This window comes from Podarcis muralis, chromosome 6 (assembly GCF_964188315.1).
Source record: "Podarcis muralis chromosome 6, rPodMur119.hap1.1, whole genome shotgun sequence".
Lineage (NCBI taxonomy): Eukaryota > Metazoa > Chordata > Lepidosauria > Squamata > Lacertidae > Podarcis > Podarcis muralis.
The window spans coordinates 84890551-84905314 of NC_135660.1; the positions used below are offsets into that span (position 1 = coordinate 84890551).

Below are 14764 nucleotides of genomic sequence, written 5' to 3' on the forward strand. Positions count from 1 at the left end.
TTAGTGACCAGGATCCAAGAATGATGAAACGAGAATCTAAAACTTTTGCCAAGCATTGTTAATACAGGCAACATCTTTACATTTCGACATTAATTACACATACATTTCTCCCCCACCTATTTTCCCTATTAACAAGAGCTCTTTGAACTTTACGCCTTGGTTTTCGCTGGCAATTTTCCTGCAACAAAAACTTTCACCTGCTCATTTTGCCTCTGACGGCTGATGCAACTTTGCAAAAGAGGCTGACTTCAAGTAATGATACAGCAGAATCTTGCATGGCATTCATCAACTATGAGGAGATAACCAAAGGATCCTTTCATACATTAAAGTATATTTTTAAAGCTGTGAAGTGTAAATGCATCAAAAGCATGCGCTTGGAAATATTATCTTACAGGTACCCTGATAGAGGAGCTATGATTGGCCGTGTTGCAGGTAGACTTAAACATTGGGTTGCCTCTGTATGATGTGATGCCACAAGAGTGTGAAATGGCCGGGGGGGGGGGGGGGGTTCTGCAGTGGAAAGTCAGGCTGCAACACTCAAGCTGATCTTTGATTCCTGTGTTAATTGCTAAGACCCTTTGAACAAATAAATACTGACCACAGTTTAGCAGACAGCTAGAAAAATGTCTCCTAAACGGTAGAGGAATTTTCCATTCATAATAGGGCTCAAGACAAAGTATCTGGTACTTTAAGTCCCCCCACCTTAAGAGAAAAAGGCATTTTTCTTTCAGCTGCAAAAAATGATTTCTATTCAACACAGTAAACTATGTTCCTGCTCAGCTCCCATTCATTTATAGAACTCATGCAAGAGTTTGCCACCAAAGTGTACCCAGAGCTTCAAATAACACACATCTGTTGTAGACGCACAAGAGAACCCAAAATTGCAGTGTTTGTTTGTTAAAAAAAACCACCAGCCTAATTTTGATTTATTAGGAATATATTTCTTGGGCTCTGCTTGCTGTGCAAGACAATGACAGACCACATTGGCGCTTTGTCTGGGACTTGTAGCACTTCAACACAGAATATCAGGATCCAACACTCAAAATGGATATGCATTTTTTCCTGCTGCTGCATAAATTTGCTTGATGTGTACTGCTGAGCAATAGTATATATTTCCCCCACATCTAGCAGTCCCATCAGTCACAGCTGCTTCAAAAGGAAAATACTCCATTTTATATTTGCATTCGGAGACTGCAGGCATGCAAAAACACACTCTATGTAGGGCCATTCTGAAAGCAAAGAGTGTTTGTGTACGGCTTCAACACAAGAGGGGGAAAAGGGGGAATCCCTAACTTTACAACAAGCAACACCCACCAAAATCAGCTTTATTACATTTTGCAATAAGCATTTAAACATACCAGCAATCCACCCCATTGCCTGTAGGATTTTCTCTTCTTTTTAAAGTCAAAACAAAGTTGCAAAGTGTCAGAGCAAGTGCTATAAAAAAGAAATCTGTCTGATATTTTATTACAAATACATCTCTGCAAGAATTTGAAGTAGCATTTCCAAATAATTACATTTCCCCAACAGCAAAAATGTTAAACCCAACATGAGTGCCAACCTAACTACTCCCCTTCCCCCAGCCACAGCACTCATTTGGAATTTGAAAAAAATCAACAGTGGTTAAAGTTCCCTAACTTAAGAGCTGCCTATCAAAATGTGTATTGCTGTGAGCTATGGACCTACAACTTCTTCCTGTTGCCACCATCAGTCTAACCCAGAACTTCCTTCTCTGGTGATTTTTATTTGTACACTCCCATTGATTTTCCCATTCTTTTATTCTCAAATTCCTAATTAGTCTTCTGGCTGCACCTAATTCTCAATTCCTAGGCGCTGCTATCTTGAGACAATTCTCTGGAAGCTGCATAAACCAGCTGTGGCCTACTTGCTTTGTGTATCCTGCAGTTACCACAACTAGGCAGAGGTCCCACGAAACTGCTGAGCCACAGAGGAAAGGAACACAAAACCATTTCACTTACTTGACATGGCTGCCAGTTCTGCTGGGCTTTTCGAGTCATGTTTAAAATCTTTGTAAGCATCGATTCCATTTTTAACAATCAGGAGACACAACACCGCTCAAGGCTAGTATGATGGCCTGGGAATTGGATTCAGAGGCTGAACCTGAGGAATCCCAGCCTGCACAGGAGTCCCCTCCTCCAGGACCGGGGCTTGAACCTGAAGGGCCCTCACTTGTGCCGGATCCTCAGGAGCAGATACCAGCTGAATCTGCTCTGGCTCCAGAGGTGATCAAGGACCCATTGCCTGCAGGTGCTCCACTCTCAGCCCCGTCAGGGGAAGGTGAGGTTGCCTCTGGGCCCAGTAACCCTCCATCCTCTCCTGAGCTGCAGAGTTCTCAAAGGAGTGCTTGCCTCCAGGCAAGGAGAGGCGAGTCACCTGTGGACCGGGGCTGCCCTATGCCTCAGGGCAGATAAAAGCCAGCCCAGGCCCAGGTTTCAGGAGCAACATTGTTGGTAACCTGTTCCTGCCGGCACCCTGTCCTGCTCTTCTGCCAGAGTTCCTGACCTCACCCGAATCCTTGCCTTGGACCCCGCTTCAGCCTTGACGGACAGCCTCCATACCACACCCTCGACCTCGGACTGGACTCGGACCACGCCGCATGGTTACTCCCCGGGACCAGCACAGCTAGCTTGCATTTCTGCCAAAGCATTGGCTACAAACGAAGTGGACAGGGCATGGTTGAAAGCGGTGTGGAGGTACCAACACCAGGGTTCAGAAGCAGAAAAGAAGCAGAGGAGGAGGGCAGGCCTGGACTCCATTATCAGCAGAGATACTGTCAGGTCCACAGAGGAACAATACACTTCACCATTAGAAGGGCACACATAACCTTAACCTGTTGGGATTGCAGTCAATCCGGTGGACTCAAGTAACCATCCCTGTAAACCATCTGAGAAAAGTTCATAGCTGTTATGGAGCAACCTATGATGACGGATGCACTGGGATCTTGATATGCGAGGCTGGTTCCCCATGGATCTGCAGATCAGACTCGGGGCCTCCTAGGGTACCGTGTTCCAGACTCCTTACCGGACATGTCAGATACACTTAAGAAAGGTGCATTATTTTTTAAATCATTCTTTCCCCTGTAAGGCAATATGCCTGCAAAAGCAGATGAGTATTTCTAGCCGAATGAGGGAATGCATAAATGCAGATGCATGCACATTTCCCAACTGATCCAGGAGTGGAATATACAATTGAACCAAATATGTGTGTGTGTGTTGGGGGGGGGGGAGAAGAGGAGGGGGAGACTGAATCCTCCACTTCTCCTTCCCCTCCACTAACACATGATCAGCACAACTGCTGACAAGCACTCAAGCTTTCTACTGCAGTCTATGATATTTAATAAAATATTTTGGTCAATTCAGATTTTAAAACTTCACTTTCCTTGCAGTGGGCAACAATAGGCATCGAGAGATATACCAACAAAGCAACAGAAGGCTTCCAAAAACAAGGATGCTTGCAGGATCCCCCTGTCTTGTGAGCTGCACCCTGCAACCAAGAAGAACTGACAATGTGGCTCATCGGTCTCTATGCACGGCAGACAAGAGCACAAGAGGCTAAAAATGGCTCATCATAATTTATTTTATGTTAAAATGTACAGCTTGTCTTTGCTTTATTTAAGTGACTGGCTAAAAAGGTAACATAAATAGTGTCACTGGGTCTAGTTTTATACATGAATCAAGCCACTTTTTGGCCCTTACAGTCACTCTGTACAGGTACAAAGGCTACAAAAAAAGGAAGCCATATAAACAGACACAAATACCTTCTGGTGTTGTTGTTTTTTTTATACATGCACTCTTGAAGCTTCATTTGTTCTATTCACACGCTACTGCTCTATTTACTTTTCTTAAAAAATAACTCCAATATTTTATAAAGATAGAAAAATCTACAGATGGAATGAAAATGTAAAGTTAGAGGCATTTCCATAAAATAGCAACTTTACACCAAATTCACTTTTTTTTTAATCCTGCCAAGTATCTGGACATATATGAAAATGTTTCAAAAACTTGATAAACACTGATATGCTTTAATCAATAAGGTTTGTATTAAAAAAACAAAACAGTAAGCTGCCTTTTCCCCCTACTCCAGAGGGGATCTGCCACCAGAACAAAAACAGGGCTCACTTTTACATCAAATATTTACCAATCAAGGATGCAATCCACCAGGGCACTCTCTTCTGTGCCAGACCCACAGAAATTAACCATATTTGTGCAAGAGCACAGCTGACACGCGAGAATTTCCCAGTGGGTTGCACTTAAAATGTTTGACTCAATACTGGAATAACTTTCACAGCTTTTTAAAAACAAGATTTAAAAAATATAATTAACAAAAATATAATTTTTTAAACCCCTTAAACTGGGGTAACCTAATCAAGGAGGGGGGGGGGATCACAAATTAAGAAATGGCTTACTGTTAAGCACAACACTTGTACAGTACTACGAAACGCACTGTCACTAACAAAGACATTAGCGGCATGCGAAAGTGTCACCTTGAGGAACAAAATAGTCCATGAATGCAATGCAAAAAGGCATTTACATGGTGGAGGAGATGGGGAGGGGAAGGACAGAACAGGAGGAAAGCTCACAGTCCAGCACGACATCAGATATACTCCAAAACTATGATCCACATTTCAAATGGGAGCAGGCACATAAAACATGGCTGTGAACCATCAGCTTGTTTCGCGTGTTTGCAGTACAATGACGAAGTTCTTCATCATCACAGAACCTCAGTTACGCCAAAAAAAAAAAAAAAAAGAGCAAACAAAGCAAAATTACAAAACAAATAAAACGAGAACACATTTATATAAGGCCTTTCGCTGCATACAGTTTTTTTTTATGGTGCCTACAAATGTTTTTGCATTCGCACCAATTGCTGGTTTTGAAATCGTATTCTCCAAAAGGACATCTTTTTGTGCCGGTCAAATCCTAGCATGCCAGTTTGGTACACCAACCGCCTCCCCTCCCCGCTCCCCCCAGATCCTACCTACGCATGTAAGAGCTATTCAGAGACTGTTTAGACATGCCGCTATTCATGTAGCCATGATGTGCTGGCGGGGTATACATCATGTTGCTGTGGGGGTTAGTCTGCATTGACTGCTGGGCATATGGCTGGCTTCCCATCATTCCCATTTGCATCTGCATTGGGTACTGGGCTGTTTGATTCATATAACCATGGTTTGCATGATAGGCCCCATTCATCATCGGCTGGGACATACTAAACCCATTCATAGCGTTCAGGGGGTTCATGTTCATGTTTACGGAACTGACATTGTAAGCCGGAGCTGGCATCAAGTTCACACTCATGTTCATGCCACGCTGCATGGTTAAGGTGCGTGCAGGCCCTTGCATGGTCACTGTCTGCGAGGATCGCCCATAAATCTGCGGCTGGTGAGCTGCTGCCGCTGCAGCCGACGGCAAAGCGGCCGACTTAGTCCTAACCGAAACATGGCCCTTGCCAGGCATCTGCGTCTGCAGTCTTTGGGCATGGGACAGGCCAATATTGGATGTGGCCATGTTGCGCTGCAAGAGGGGTGGCGGCAAATTCATGGGAGGCGGAGTGAGGTTAGGGGGCGGAGTCATCGTGGTCTGGACCTGGCCTCCCCCTGGAACTGGATGAGGAGACTGAGAAAGCTGAACGAGTCCTGTGCTACTGAGAGGAGTAGACAAAGAGGCACTATTTGCATAGGAAGTGACAGCAGCTGAGTGGCTGTAAGGCAACGAATGGTCCATAAGTGTGTTGGTTAACTGTTGCAATTTGGCAAGGCTGAAGGTGGCCGACGGTTGTGGGTAATGCCCTGCTGCAAACTCACTCTGGCCCATTCTTTCATACAAGCCAAGGTTGGCATTGCCAGTTTCTGCGATTTCATTTAACTGCATAGGTGGGCTGAAGTTAGCAGCCATGCTGCACTGTGGAAGCTGCTGGTTGCTGCTCGGGGGCCTTTCGACAACGCAGCCTTGAGGCGACTTCACATTGCAAGGAGGGGGAGAGTTGATGCTGGCGTTCTGCATCATGCTACAGCTTCCATTCACATTAGACATCTGTTGGGTCACTGCGCAACTACTCTGAGTCATGTTGCTAGACGTGAGGTTGCTGTACGAACAGCTGTTTTGCGAGTTGTTGTTTCCACAGATGCTGTTGCCCATTGTAGAGTCATAGCTGCTTGGGTTTTCATAGTTTTCGGTTGTGCTCTCAATGCTACCCAGGTCGCTAAATCCACTATCGACGACTTGCTGCGAATGGTCGGAAACAGAAGGAACGTCCATCATGGGACTGGTTTCCATGTTCTGCAAAGAGGGCACAGAGATCGCACTTTGATCGGGGCTGATTTGAGCATAACTGGTTTCTAATGGAGGCACATTTGGACTATTAACAGAACGAACTGACTGGCTGGGATGGGACTGGACGGATGAGACAGGGCTACTGTGATCAGACTGCTGGCAGTCATCCAGTGTGGTCATCTGTGGGCTTTGGTCAGTATTGGCGTAAGTCTGTAGGCTTCGACATGCCTCTTGAGTCTCTACACAATCCTGGAATGCATCTTCCTGTTCGGTTGTTTCCTGCGTTAGAGACTTCACTGCCTCCACTGTCTCAGAGTCTATCTCCATGGTTTCAGCGTTTGTGTCCTTGAATGCAGAATTCAGTTCATTACGGTCAGTTTGGTTTTTATTTTCTGTATTTTCATTACCTGACTCAGGCACAGGCTCTGGAATAGCAGGAAGCTCTTTGTGCTCGCTGTCACATTCGGCTACAAGGTCAACGCCACAGTCCATTAAGTCTTCCTGGTTCGATTTAACACTCTGTTCACTTGAGTCTAAAAAAGGCTCCTGATTCTCAAGTACATCTTTGAGAGCTTCTGCTGGTACTTCCTCCTGAGTTTCCACTTCCGTTGGACCCATGTGACTCTCATCCTCATCATCAGCATCATGATCCTCATTGCGAGATTGTTCCTCCTCCTCCTCTTCTTCCTCCTCCTCCTCCTGCTCTTCTAAATGCTCAGGCTCATCTTTATCTATTTCCGTTTCCTCTTGCAGGTCTTTCTCTTGATTATCCACACTTTCCATTTCTTCTACTATGTTGTTGTTTTCTTCTACTTCTGCTAAATCGTTTTCTGCTTGTTCTGTCTTGGGTAGCTCCAGATACTCAGATACCGCATTTCTCACTTCGTCCTCTTGTGGAAGAATGGTTTCAGTGTTCTTAACCTCCTCCATAACAGCAGATGCCTGGCATTCGTTGTTTTCAGCTATCTCTTTCAATTCCTCTCCCAAGGCCTGATAGTCAGGCTCCATAGGAGTCTCAGGTGGAGTGTACAAATTAAGTTTAAAACCTGGTTTTCTCTCTTTGTTTTGTCTCCATTTGGATGGACATTGCTTCACGCCTTTAGGCCATCCTTGTTTACACAGCACAGGTTCAGGATTGTCTTTATCATCATCTTCCAGGACGGCTACATCCTCTTCTGCATTAGCTGTGGGATAAGGAGAAATGGGGACGGGGTGTGTGGGGGGAGAGAGAGAGAAGACAGTAAGTTTATCACGTTATTCTTAACTGCTTTACAAAACCCTAGTCAAAGAAAATATATACCACTAACCATCTTATTCTAACTATCTCTGACAGCAACATGTTTGCACACCACCCACTTTTGGTTATTATTTAAACAGAAAAGAAGGGCACGAACATTACTATTAGGTTAAAAAAAAAAAGGGAAACGTTTACCTTTATTACTATTAACTAAACATGGAAATATATGTTGCTTTTATTGATGTATGCACACACAGGGATAGCTAAGGAACATTTATCCCATTCTAGACTCTTGCACTACAGTCAGTTGATGTAAGTGCATGTTGCTGGTGAAGGGCATATAATTCATTTGCTACTTGTACAAATGCACATTTTATCCACCTCTATCCAATTTTGTTTTTCTTGGTTTTAGAAATTTTACACTGAAACAGATGAAATTTTTAAAAAGGGAAGCTACAATGGAAGAGAGGTTCGGATTACAAAAACAGAGGAGGTATTTTTAAATGTAGGCTTAGTGGTCTCATTTATGCAGAGTCACATTTGGTATCCTGTATAGTGATCAAATCCAGCCAAATAATTTTATATTGCAAGGAAGATCACATGAAGATTGCTTTGTGCTGTTTCTTACAGATGTAATAAACTAGGACTATTTTATTTGGCAAGTGCCTGTTTTTCATCACTGAATCCACATTCTTAAGACATTTAAAACACGAATATCATTTATACTCGTAATTGGTCAGATGTATTTCAGACCTGCATATCTGGCCAACCAACTCCTTTGAAGTTTATGAAGTACATGTCTGCCCTAATCCTAGTCAAGTTTGAATATTCCTAAACTGCAGGGATAATGAACACCCTCCTTGACATTTGTCTTAAGAAAGCAGAAATGAAAACGTGAGAAGCAGACCTGAATTGCCATCTTCAAATATAGTGAAAAACTGCTGTAAAATATCTCTAAGCAGGTAGCTCTATGTATGTATGTATGTATGTATGTATGCATGCATGTCACGCCAGCTCAGCAGAGGAGGAAGAGCACAGATCTGAGTGTGGCGCTGGTGGCCAGCTCCTTCTCCTTCTTCCGCAACCAGCGGAAGGTGGCAGAAACAGGAGGAGGCAGAGGAGGAGACGCTGGCCATTGAAGCTGCGTGGCCACCACATTCGGCTCCGCCCCAGCTCCTCCTGACGTCAGGACGTTGTGCCATGCACGACACTGTCCCCCCAATCACCCTCACAAGCTGGCACCTCATTATGACATAGAGTCACATTCTACTTTTGAGCACAGAATACATGTTGGAAAATGGAAGATAAAGAAACATCATCGTTGGAAGAATTCCTTGTTTAGAAGCCTGTACCATCCATTGAATGTAATTTATATAAATAAGTTAACTGTTTCTTGAAAGATTTCTACCTCCCGACACATATTTTGCTTCACCAAGTCTGTTCTGTAAAATGAAATCATTTTCTCTGCTTTCCCTCCTAAATATCTTAAGTACCAGAGTTTAACCAAAAATTGAGCAGTAGTTACCTTATTGGCCCGAATATAAGCCACACCTTTAAAATTCGGTAGCTTGGGGGAGGCTTGGGAGTGGCGGGCAGGCTGGGCGCCGTTGCCCCGCACAGCTTTCCTGGGGGTGGGGAGCCACGCCACTTGGCCGGCAGCGTAACGTCGCGAATATAAGCCGCACTTTTCACGGTTGGAATTTGGGGGGAAAGTGCGGCTTATATTCGGACCAATACGGTAGTTAAGGGGGGTTCGCCACACTCAGCTGAAGTGCTTTCTAAATGCCAGCAAATTGTAACAAGCATGCAATATAGAACAAACCTCAGCGTCTTCTTATTAGATCCAACATTCAGAGGACAAACTAAACTAGGAATTAAACTGTACAACACCTCAGTTTAAACCTTTCACTTTAATCTATGCTAGCAGTAGACATATTCGCATGAACTTTACAAACACAAGGAAGGAGAATGGATCATTTTGCAAAAATTCACAAAGCTGTCTGGTTTTAGGAAAAAAACAAGTGTTTGTTTCTTAGAAACATCTTTTTTTAAAAGATACAGTGGTGCCTCGCAAGACAAAAACAATCCGTTCCGCGATTCCCTTCGTCTTGCGGTTTTTTTGTCTTGCGAAGCTAGCCCATTAGCGGCTTAGCGGCTTAGCGCTATTAGCGGCTTAGCGGGCTTAGCGGATCAGCTGATAAGTGGCTTAGCGGATCAGCTGATAAGCGGCTTAGCGGCTTGGGAAAAAGGGGGGGGGGGGGAAACCCTGCAGGAACTCGCAAGACATTTTCGTCTTGCAAAGCAAGCCCATAGGAAATTAGTTTTGCGAAGCACCTCCAAAACGGAAAACCCTTTCGTCTAGCGGGTTTTCCGTCTTGCGAGGCATTCGTCTTGCGGGGCACCACTGTACATCTAAATCACTTGACATTTTATCATCCAAAGCCAAGCAATGTTATTCAGCTGAAGTTGAACTATGAGCTTTGAACAGGAACCCTTTAACAAATTTGAGTGCAGAAACCTAGGGCTATAGAACTAAATATTGGCACATCCATCACCAAGTCATAGAACCCAAAGGTTTCTTCATGTGTGACATTTTTCTTTTTTAAATACAATTTCCCTATGGGGAAAATAATGAACAGCACTGCATTATTAAGTGAGGTGTGGAAGTTTGCTTTGCCATGAGTACAGAGATCAGGCATCAGAGCATGGGATGCCTGCTCGTCATACGCGCCCTTGCTGGTTCCTACGCATAGTTTATCTCAATGGGGAAAAACATCCAATATGTTGTAGCCCTGGTAAGTTGGAGCAGCCTTCTCTGACTTGGCACCCTCCAGTTGTTCTGGGTGGAAGCTCCCATTGGCCCCAGCCAGCTGTAAACTTAAGCTGCTGGAAGGTATCAGGCATTTGTGCTTATACCGTACAGTGAACAAAACTTTGCCGCATTGTAAAAATGTTCTTTATTTTGATTACCTAAACACTGCAATTGAGAGGCAGCACCCCAACATTCGGTACTGCAGTTCAACAAGTATTTCTTGAGCAGTTTCCCAATGCCTGGTCAGCAGTTCCTGCTAGCATATATATTCTTTATATAACATTGTCTTATTGTTTCCCATCTGGAGTATTTAATCGAGCTAATTTGGAGCATAATGCAATTCTTTTACCAGTAATTACGTTGACTTCTCTAAATATTCTGTCTCAAAATATATGTGCTGCTGGAAAAGTCCACAACATATGAATGTAAGAACAGAATCTTTGGGAACTTGTTCTTGTTATATGTTGTTTTTTGAGGGTTAGTATTCCATCTATGTACTATCAATAGCATTCTGCCTCATATATGCTAAAATAGACTTCAAGAAAAAGGACAGCTCTCAAAGCTGTAGCTGAAGGCAGAGAGGATAAGCCTATGGCTTGAAGTAGTAGTAATGTGTTGCTATGGGTAGCCTCTCCCCACAAACTACAGGCTGCTTGCTGAAATGGGCTCCTGAAAGGAGAGGCTCATATCCATGTTCTTCTGGGAACTGAAAAGCATAATCCATGGCAAGATGCTACCTGATTCACCAATCAAGGCCTTCACATGTGCAGAGAGAGACAAGCATGTGGAATAAAAGTGAGCCTCTGAATGTTGCTGGACTCCAACTCCCATCAACCCCAGCCAGTATGGCCTGTAGTCAGGGACGATGGGACATGGGAGTCCAGTAGACCTGGAGGGACACAGGTTCCCCACTCCAGTTGTAGAAGCAGCCTTGCACATGAGGTACTCCCTGGTGGGACTACAAGAGCTACTGTAAAGGTCTGGAGTGGAATAGGGGCCCAGGGAACGCACTATTACACAACCATTGAACTTAGCAATATCCTAGGGACATCTATGCATCTGTGCCTGCATTGCAACCTGCATGATCTTTGGCTGCCTGTACTTGGGGAAGGAGCATCTTCTCTGGGCGACTCCAACTGCCTATGACTACAAGGAACTGGGAAGATACTCTACTGGCTAGGAAACTGCAATACCAGAGGTCAAGTCATTTGAGCACACTCCAGAGACCCTAGAAGCAAGAGGAAGACTGCCAGTTACCGACTTGTGGGGGCCCTCTACAGGAAGTCCTTCAGAACGGCTGCACCACATTCCTCCGACTCAACGTAGCCCTCTGTTGATGTTTCTGGCCCATTCAATTCTATGTGAGCCAATTTGCATGCTTGCTGCATCCTGATTTCCTAGTCCTTTTACCTTATTCAGAGCAAGCTGCTGGCATGTGGCTGCTTCTCTCTGTGCTAGCTTTGTAGCTTCTGCTCCCCTGCACATTGGTCTCCCTCCTTCCCTGCCAACTAATAGGTCTGGGGAAAGTAAGGGAACGGGCCAAAGGAAGGCCAAAAAGAAAGCAGAAGAAAGCAGCCCACTCCACTGTTGTGCTGAAGAGAGCACTGGAGCAAAAGCACAAGAGATAAGCCCTCCTAGTGAACATTGGGATAACTGGAAGATGATATAAATTATGGTCGGCCAGCCCTACCCAGTGGAGGAGAGAATATTCCAACCTCTCATCCACTGAAAGAAAACTGTTTTATTCTACAGTGGCAGGACCAAGCATTCTTCAATTTGAAAGAAATTTCAAAGGCGTTGGTTACAGAATATGAAAAGGAACCTTACAGATTAAAATAGCTAAATTGCAGTTTAAGGAAAGGGGAGAAAGAAAATTTAAGAAGCTACCCAGCATTTCAATAAAAGCAAGACACAGGACCAAGTGTCATTTGTCAAAAGGGCTTCACAGTTTAAATAAGAAGCTGCAAAGTATATGTTAACAAATGGTACCAAAGCTATCGAAAGTCTGATTCCTTTGAACCGATGTGAAAACAACCTGTGAAAGACAATTGAAGACTCAATCCTATGCATGTTTATTCAGAAGCAAGTCCCACTGAATTCATTGGGGTTTGCTTCCAGTTCTATGTATACAGAACTGCAGACAAAATCTATTTTGTACTCACCTCTGCATGGAGTATCATTTTGGTAACAGTGATTGTCTTTCTCCTGCTCCTCCTCTTCCAGCTCATTTTCTTCCTTCTCCTCAGACTGACACTGGAACGCTTCTGGAATCCCAGGTTTAGATTCATCGTCTTCCCCATCTATCTCACAAGTGGGCTCCAGCTGTGTCATGGGCTGCTCTTCTTCCAAGTTATCAAAGGGCTCATCCAAAACTTCTGTGGTTTCAGAAATTGTCTCCGTTGTAACACTGCTATTAATCTTTCTGCGTTTACGACCCCTTTTCTTTTTCAAGATGAAAGGTCTCTAAAAATAATGTTAGAAATGTGAAAGTTGGGCAAAGAACCAACATCCTTTCTGCTAAACCAAACAAGTTTTGTGATGTATATTCACGGCAGTCCAGCCTACATGACAGTTCAAATGTCACTGGCTCTGTTCCAGCCAACTCTTCTACATACATTCCTCTGTACCACATTTAAATCTCAATCTCTGTTATTCACTCAAAAATGGCTCTAATGTGCTTTGGGAGCTGCTGTGAAATGCTAACATCTCCACCAAACACTTTACTGAATAAGAACACCAACACCAGTATATACCACAGTGAAGAACAATGTGGACTAAGGCAACACCACCCACTGGTGCCAAAACAGTACCAGTTGCCTCAATGTGTATTTCTAATCTATTTAACTCTAGCTGCACATACAATTTAGATTACACAGAAATGTAACCTGAATATTCACAGTGAAGTTTCTCTAAATACTGTAAATATTGAAAGCCAACTAAAGCTATGCTAAAGACAGTTATTTTGCTATTTCAGAGTTTATAGTTTAGTGGATATTGAATTAATTTAGGATTATAAACTGTTACTGTGTGAGAGCAAGAGACCAAAGGGTAGTTATCTTTGCGTTAATGCCCAATGCAAAAGGTGTGACTATGAATGTCAATGTTTTAGCTAGCAAGAAAAAGAGGGAACATGGCCAAGACTAGAAGGTACTTCATCAGACAGGGCTAATTTAGGACTGGGAATGAGACACATAAGACACACCCTAATGCTAATACCTAACCTCCTATTTTTGTGCTCCTGAATTCTACTATGCCGTAGACTAGCATACTGAACCTTCAAAAAAACCAAATATATGGTATTTGAATGGCAATAATTACAATTAACACTACAGGCAACCAGCAGAGGGCAATATTTTTATACAGCTCTTGATTTTATTGGTAAAAGTCGAAATGGAATGAAAATTATTAAGACAACATACAGGAAAGGAAGGCATGTGAGACAGAAAGGGAAATGTAAATGCTTCCACCCCCAAAATCAGATCTGAAAGACCTCAGGTGGAGTTCAATGTTACACTATTATGATTGCTTAATTAGTGCAAGCACGTCCGCTTGTCAGATGGAACAATCTCCTCTCCTGCAGCCCTCGTAAGTGGATTTAGGGGGTGCTCAGGCTGCATGCAGGAGGGAAGCCCCATTGTGCTAGCAGGACTCCTTGAACTGGCCCCTCTAGTAGATAAAGGAATTTAGGGCTGATCTGGAGAAATTAATCAGCTAGGCTTCTGTGAAATGGGTATTCAGAATCAGATTACAGAATAAAAATGTTGGATCAAAAGAGTGGTCAGACTACATTTCTGTTTTGTCCTCAACTCAAGCTGTTGGGCGTGCTTTGTCTTCTGTGGAATAGATTATTGCAAAGAGATTTAGTTACTTATTTAAAACATATGCGTCCCTATGAAGTCCATGCCGTGCAAAGCCCTGTTAAGAGTCTTTGGACTGTCATTGTAACAGCGGAGTCTACCCCAATTTAAAAAACAACTGACCTTTCTCTTCACAGCAAGCATCTGAGGCTTTGCCAGCCTTGGAGGAGAATTTTGACGATGCCCATCCACATCCTCTTCTTCCTCCTCCTCTTCTTCTTCCTCCTCCTCCTCCTCTTCCTCCCCACTGCTTTCTTTTGGTAGATCAGTGGACTGCCCTCGCTCTGCTAATACTGTTATATTCTCTGGAGGTCGCAGATACTTGTTTTTAGATTGCACTTTTGCAGGCAATTGCCTATTAGCTCTCGTGGAGAACAGCTCTTGCTCTTCCTTTTCCCAGCAGCTTGCTTGTTCCATCAGTCGCTCAGCCTGAGGGGCAGAGAGGTTAAAATAATGGGTCACCGAAACAGTGCTTAGCTGTTATTCTTTTAGTTCAGCTTTTAAAAAAAAGTTACAATAAGTCAACCCTGATTAGTGCTGAAAGCTACACCAACCAACAGCATCT

At 43.7% G+C, this 14764-nt stretch overlaps 1 protein-coding gene across 11 annotated transcripts in view; it reads right to left on the minus strand.

Moving 5' to 3' along the window:
• Positions 1–3578: 3578 nt before the first annotated feature.
• KAT6B (lysine acetyltransferase 6B) overlaps positions 3579–14764 on the minus strand; it is an 83945-nt gene continuing 72759 nt past the window's right edge. For all 11 annotated transcript variants that reach the window (XM_028729099.2, XM_028729086.2, XM_077930647.1 and 8 more), the window contains 3 exons: positions 14323–14628; positions 12505–12805; positions 3579–7477 (listed from right to left, as the gene is read on the minus strand). In XM_028729099.2, coding sequence (XP_028584932.2) covers positions 4995–7477; positions 12505–12805; positions 14323–14628 — 3090 coding nt within the window. In that variant the 3' untranslated portion in view covers positions 3579–4994. The remainder of the gene's footprint in view (positions 7478–12504; positions 12806–14322; positions 14629–14764) is intronic.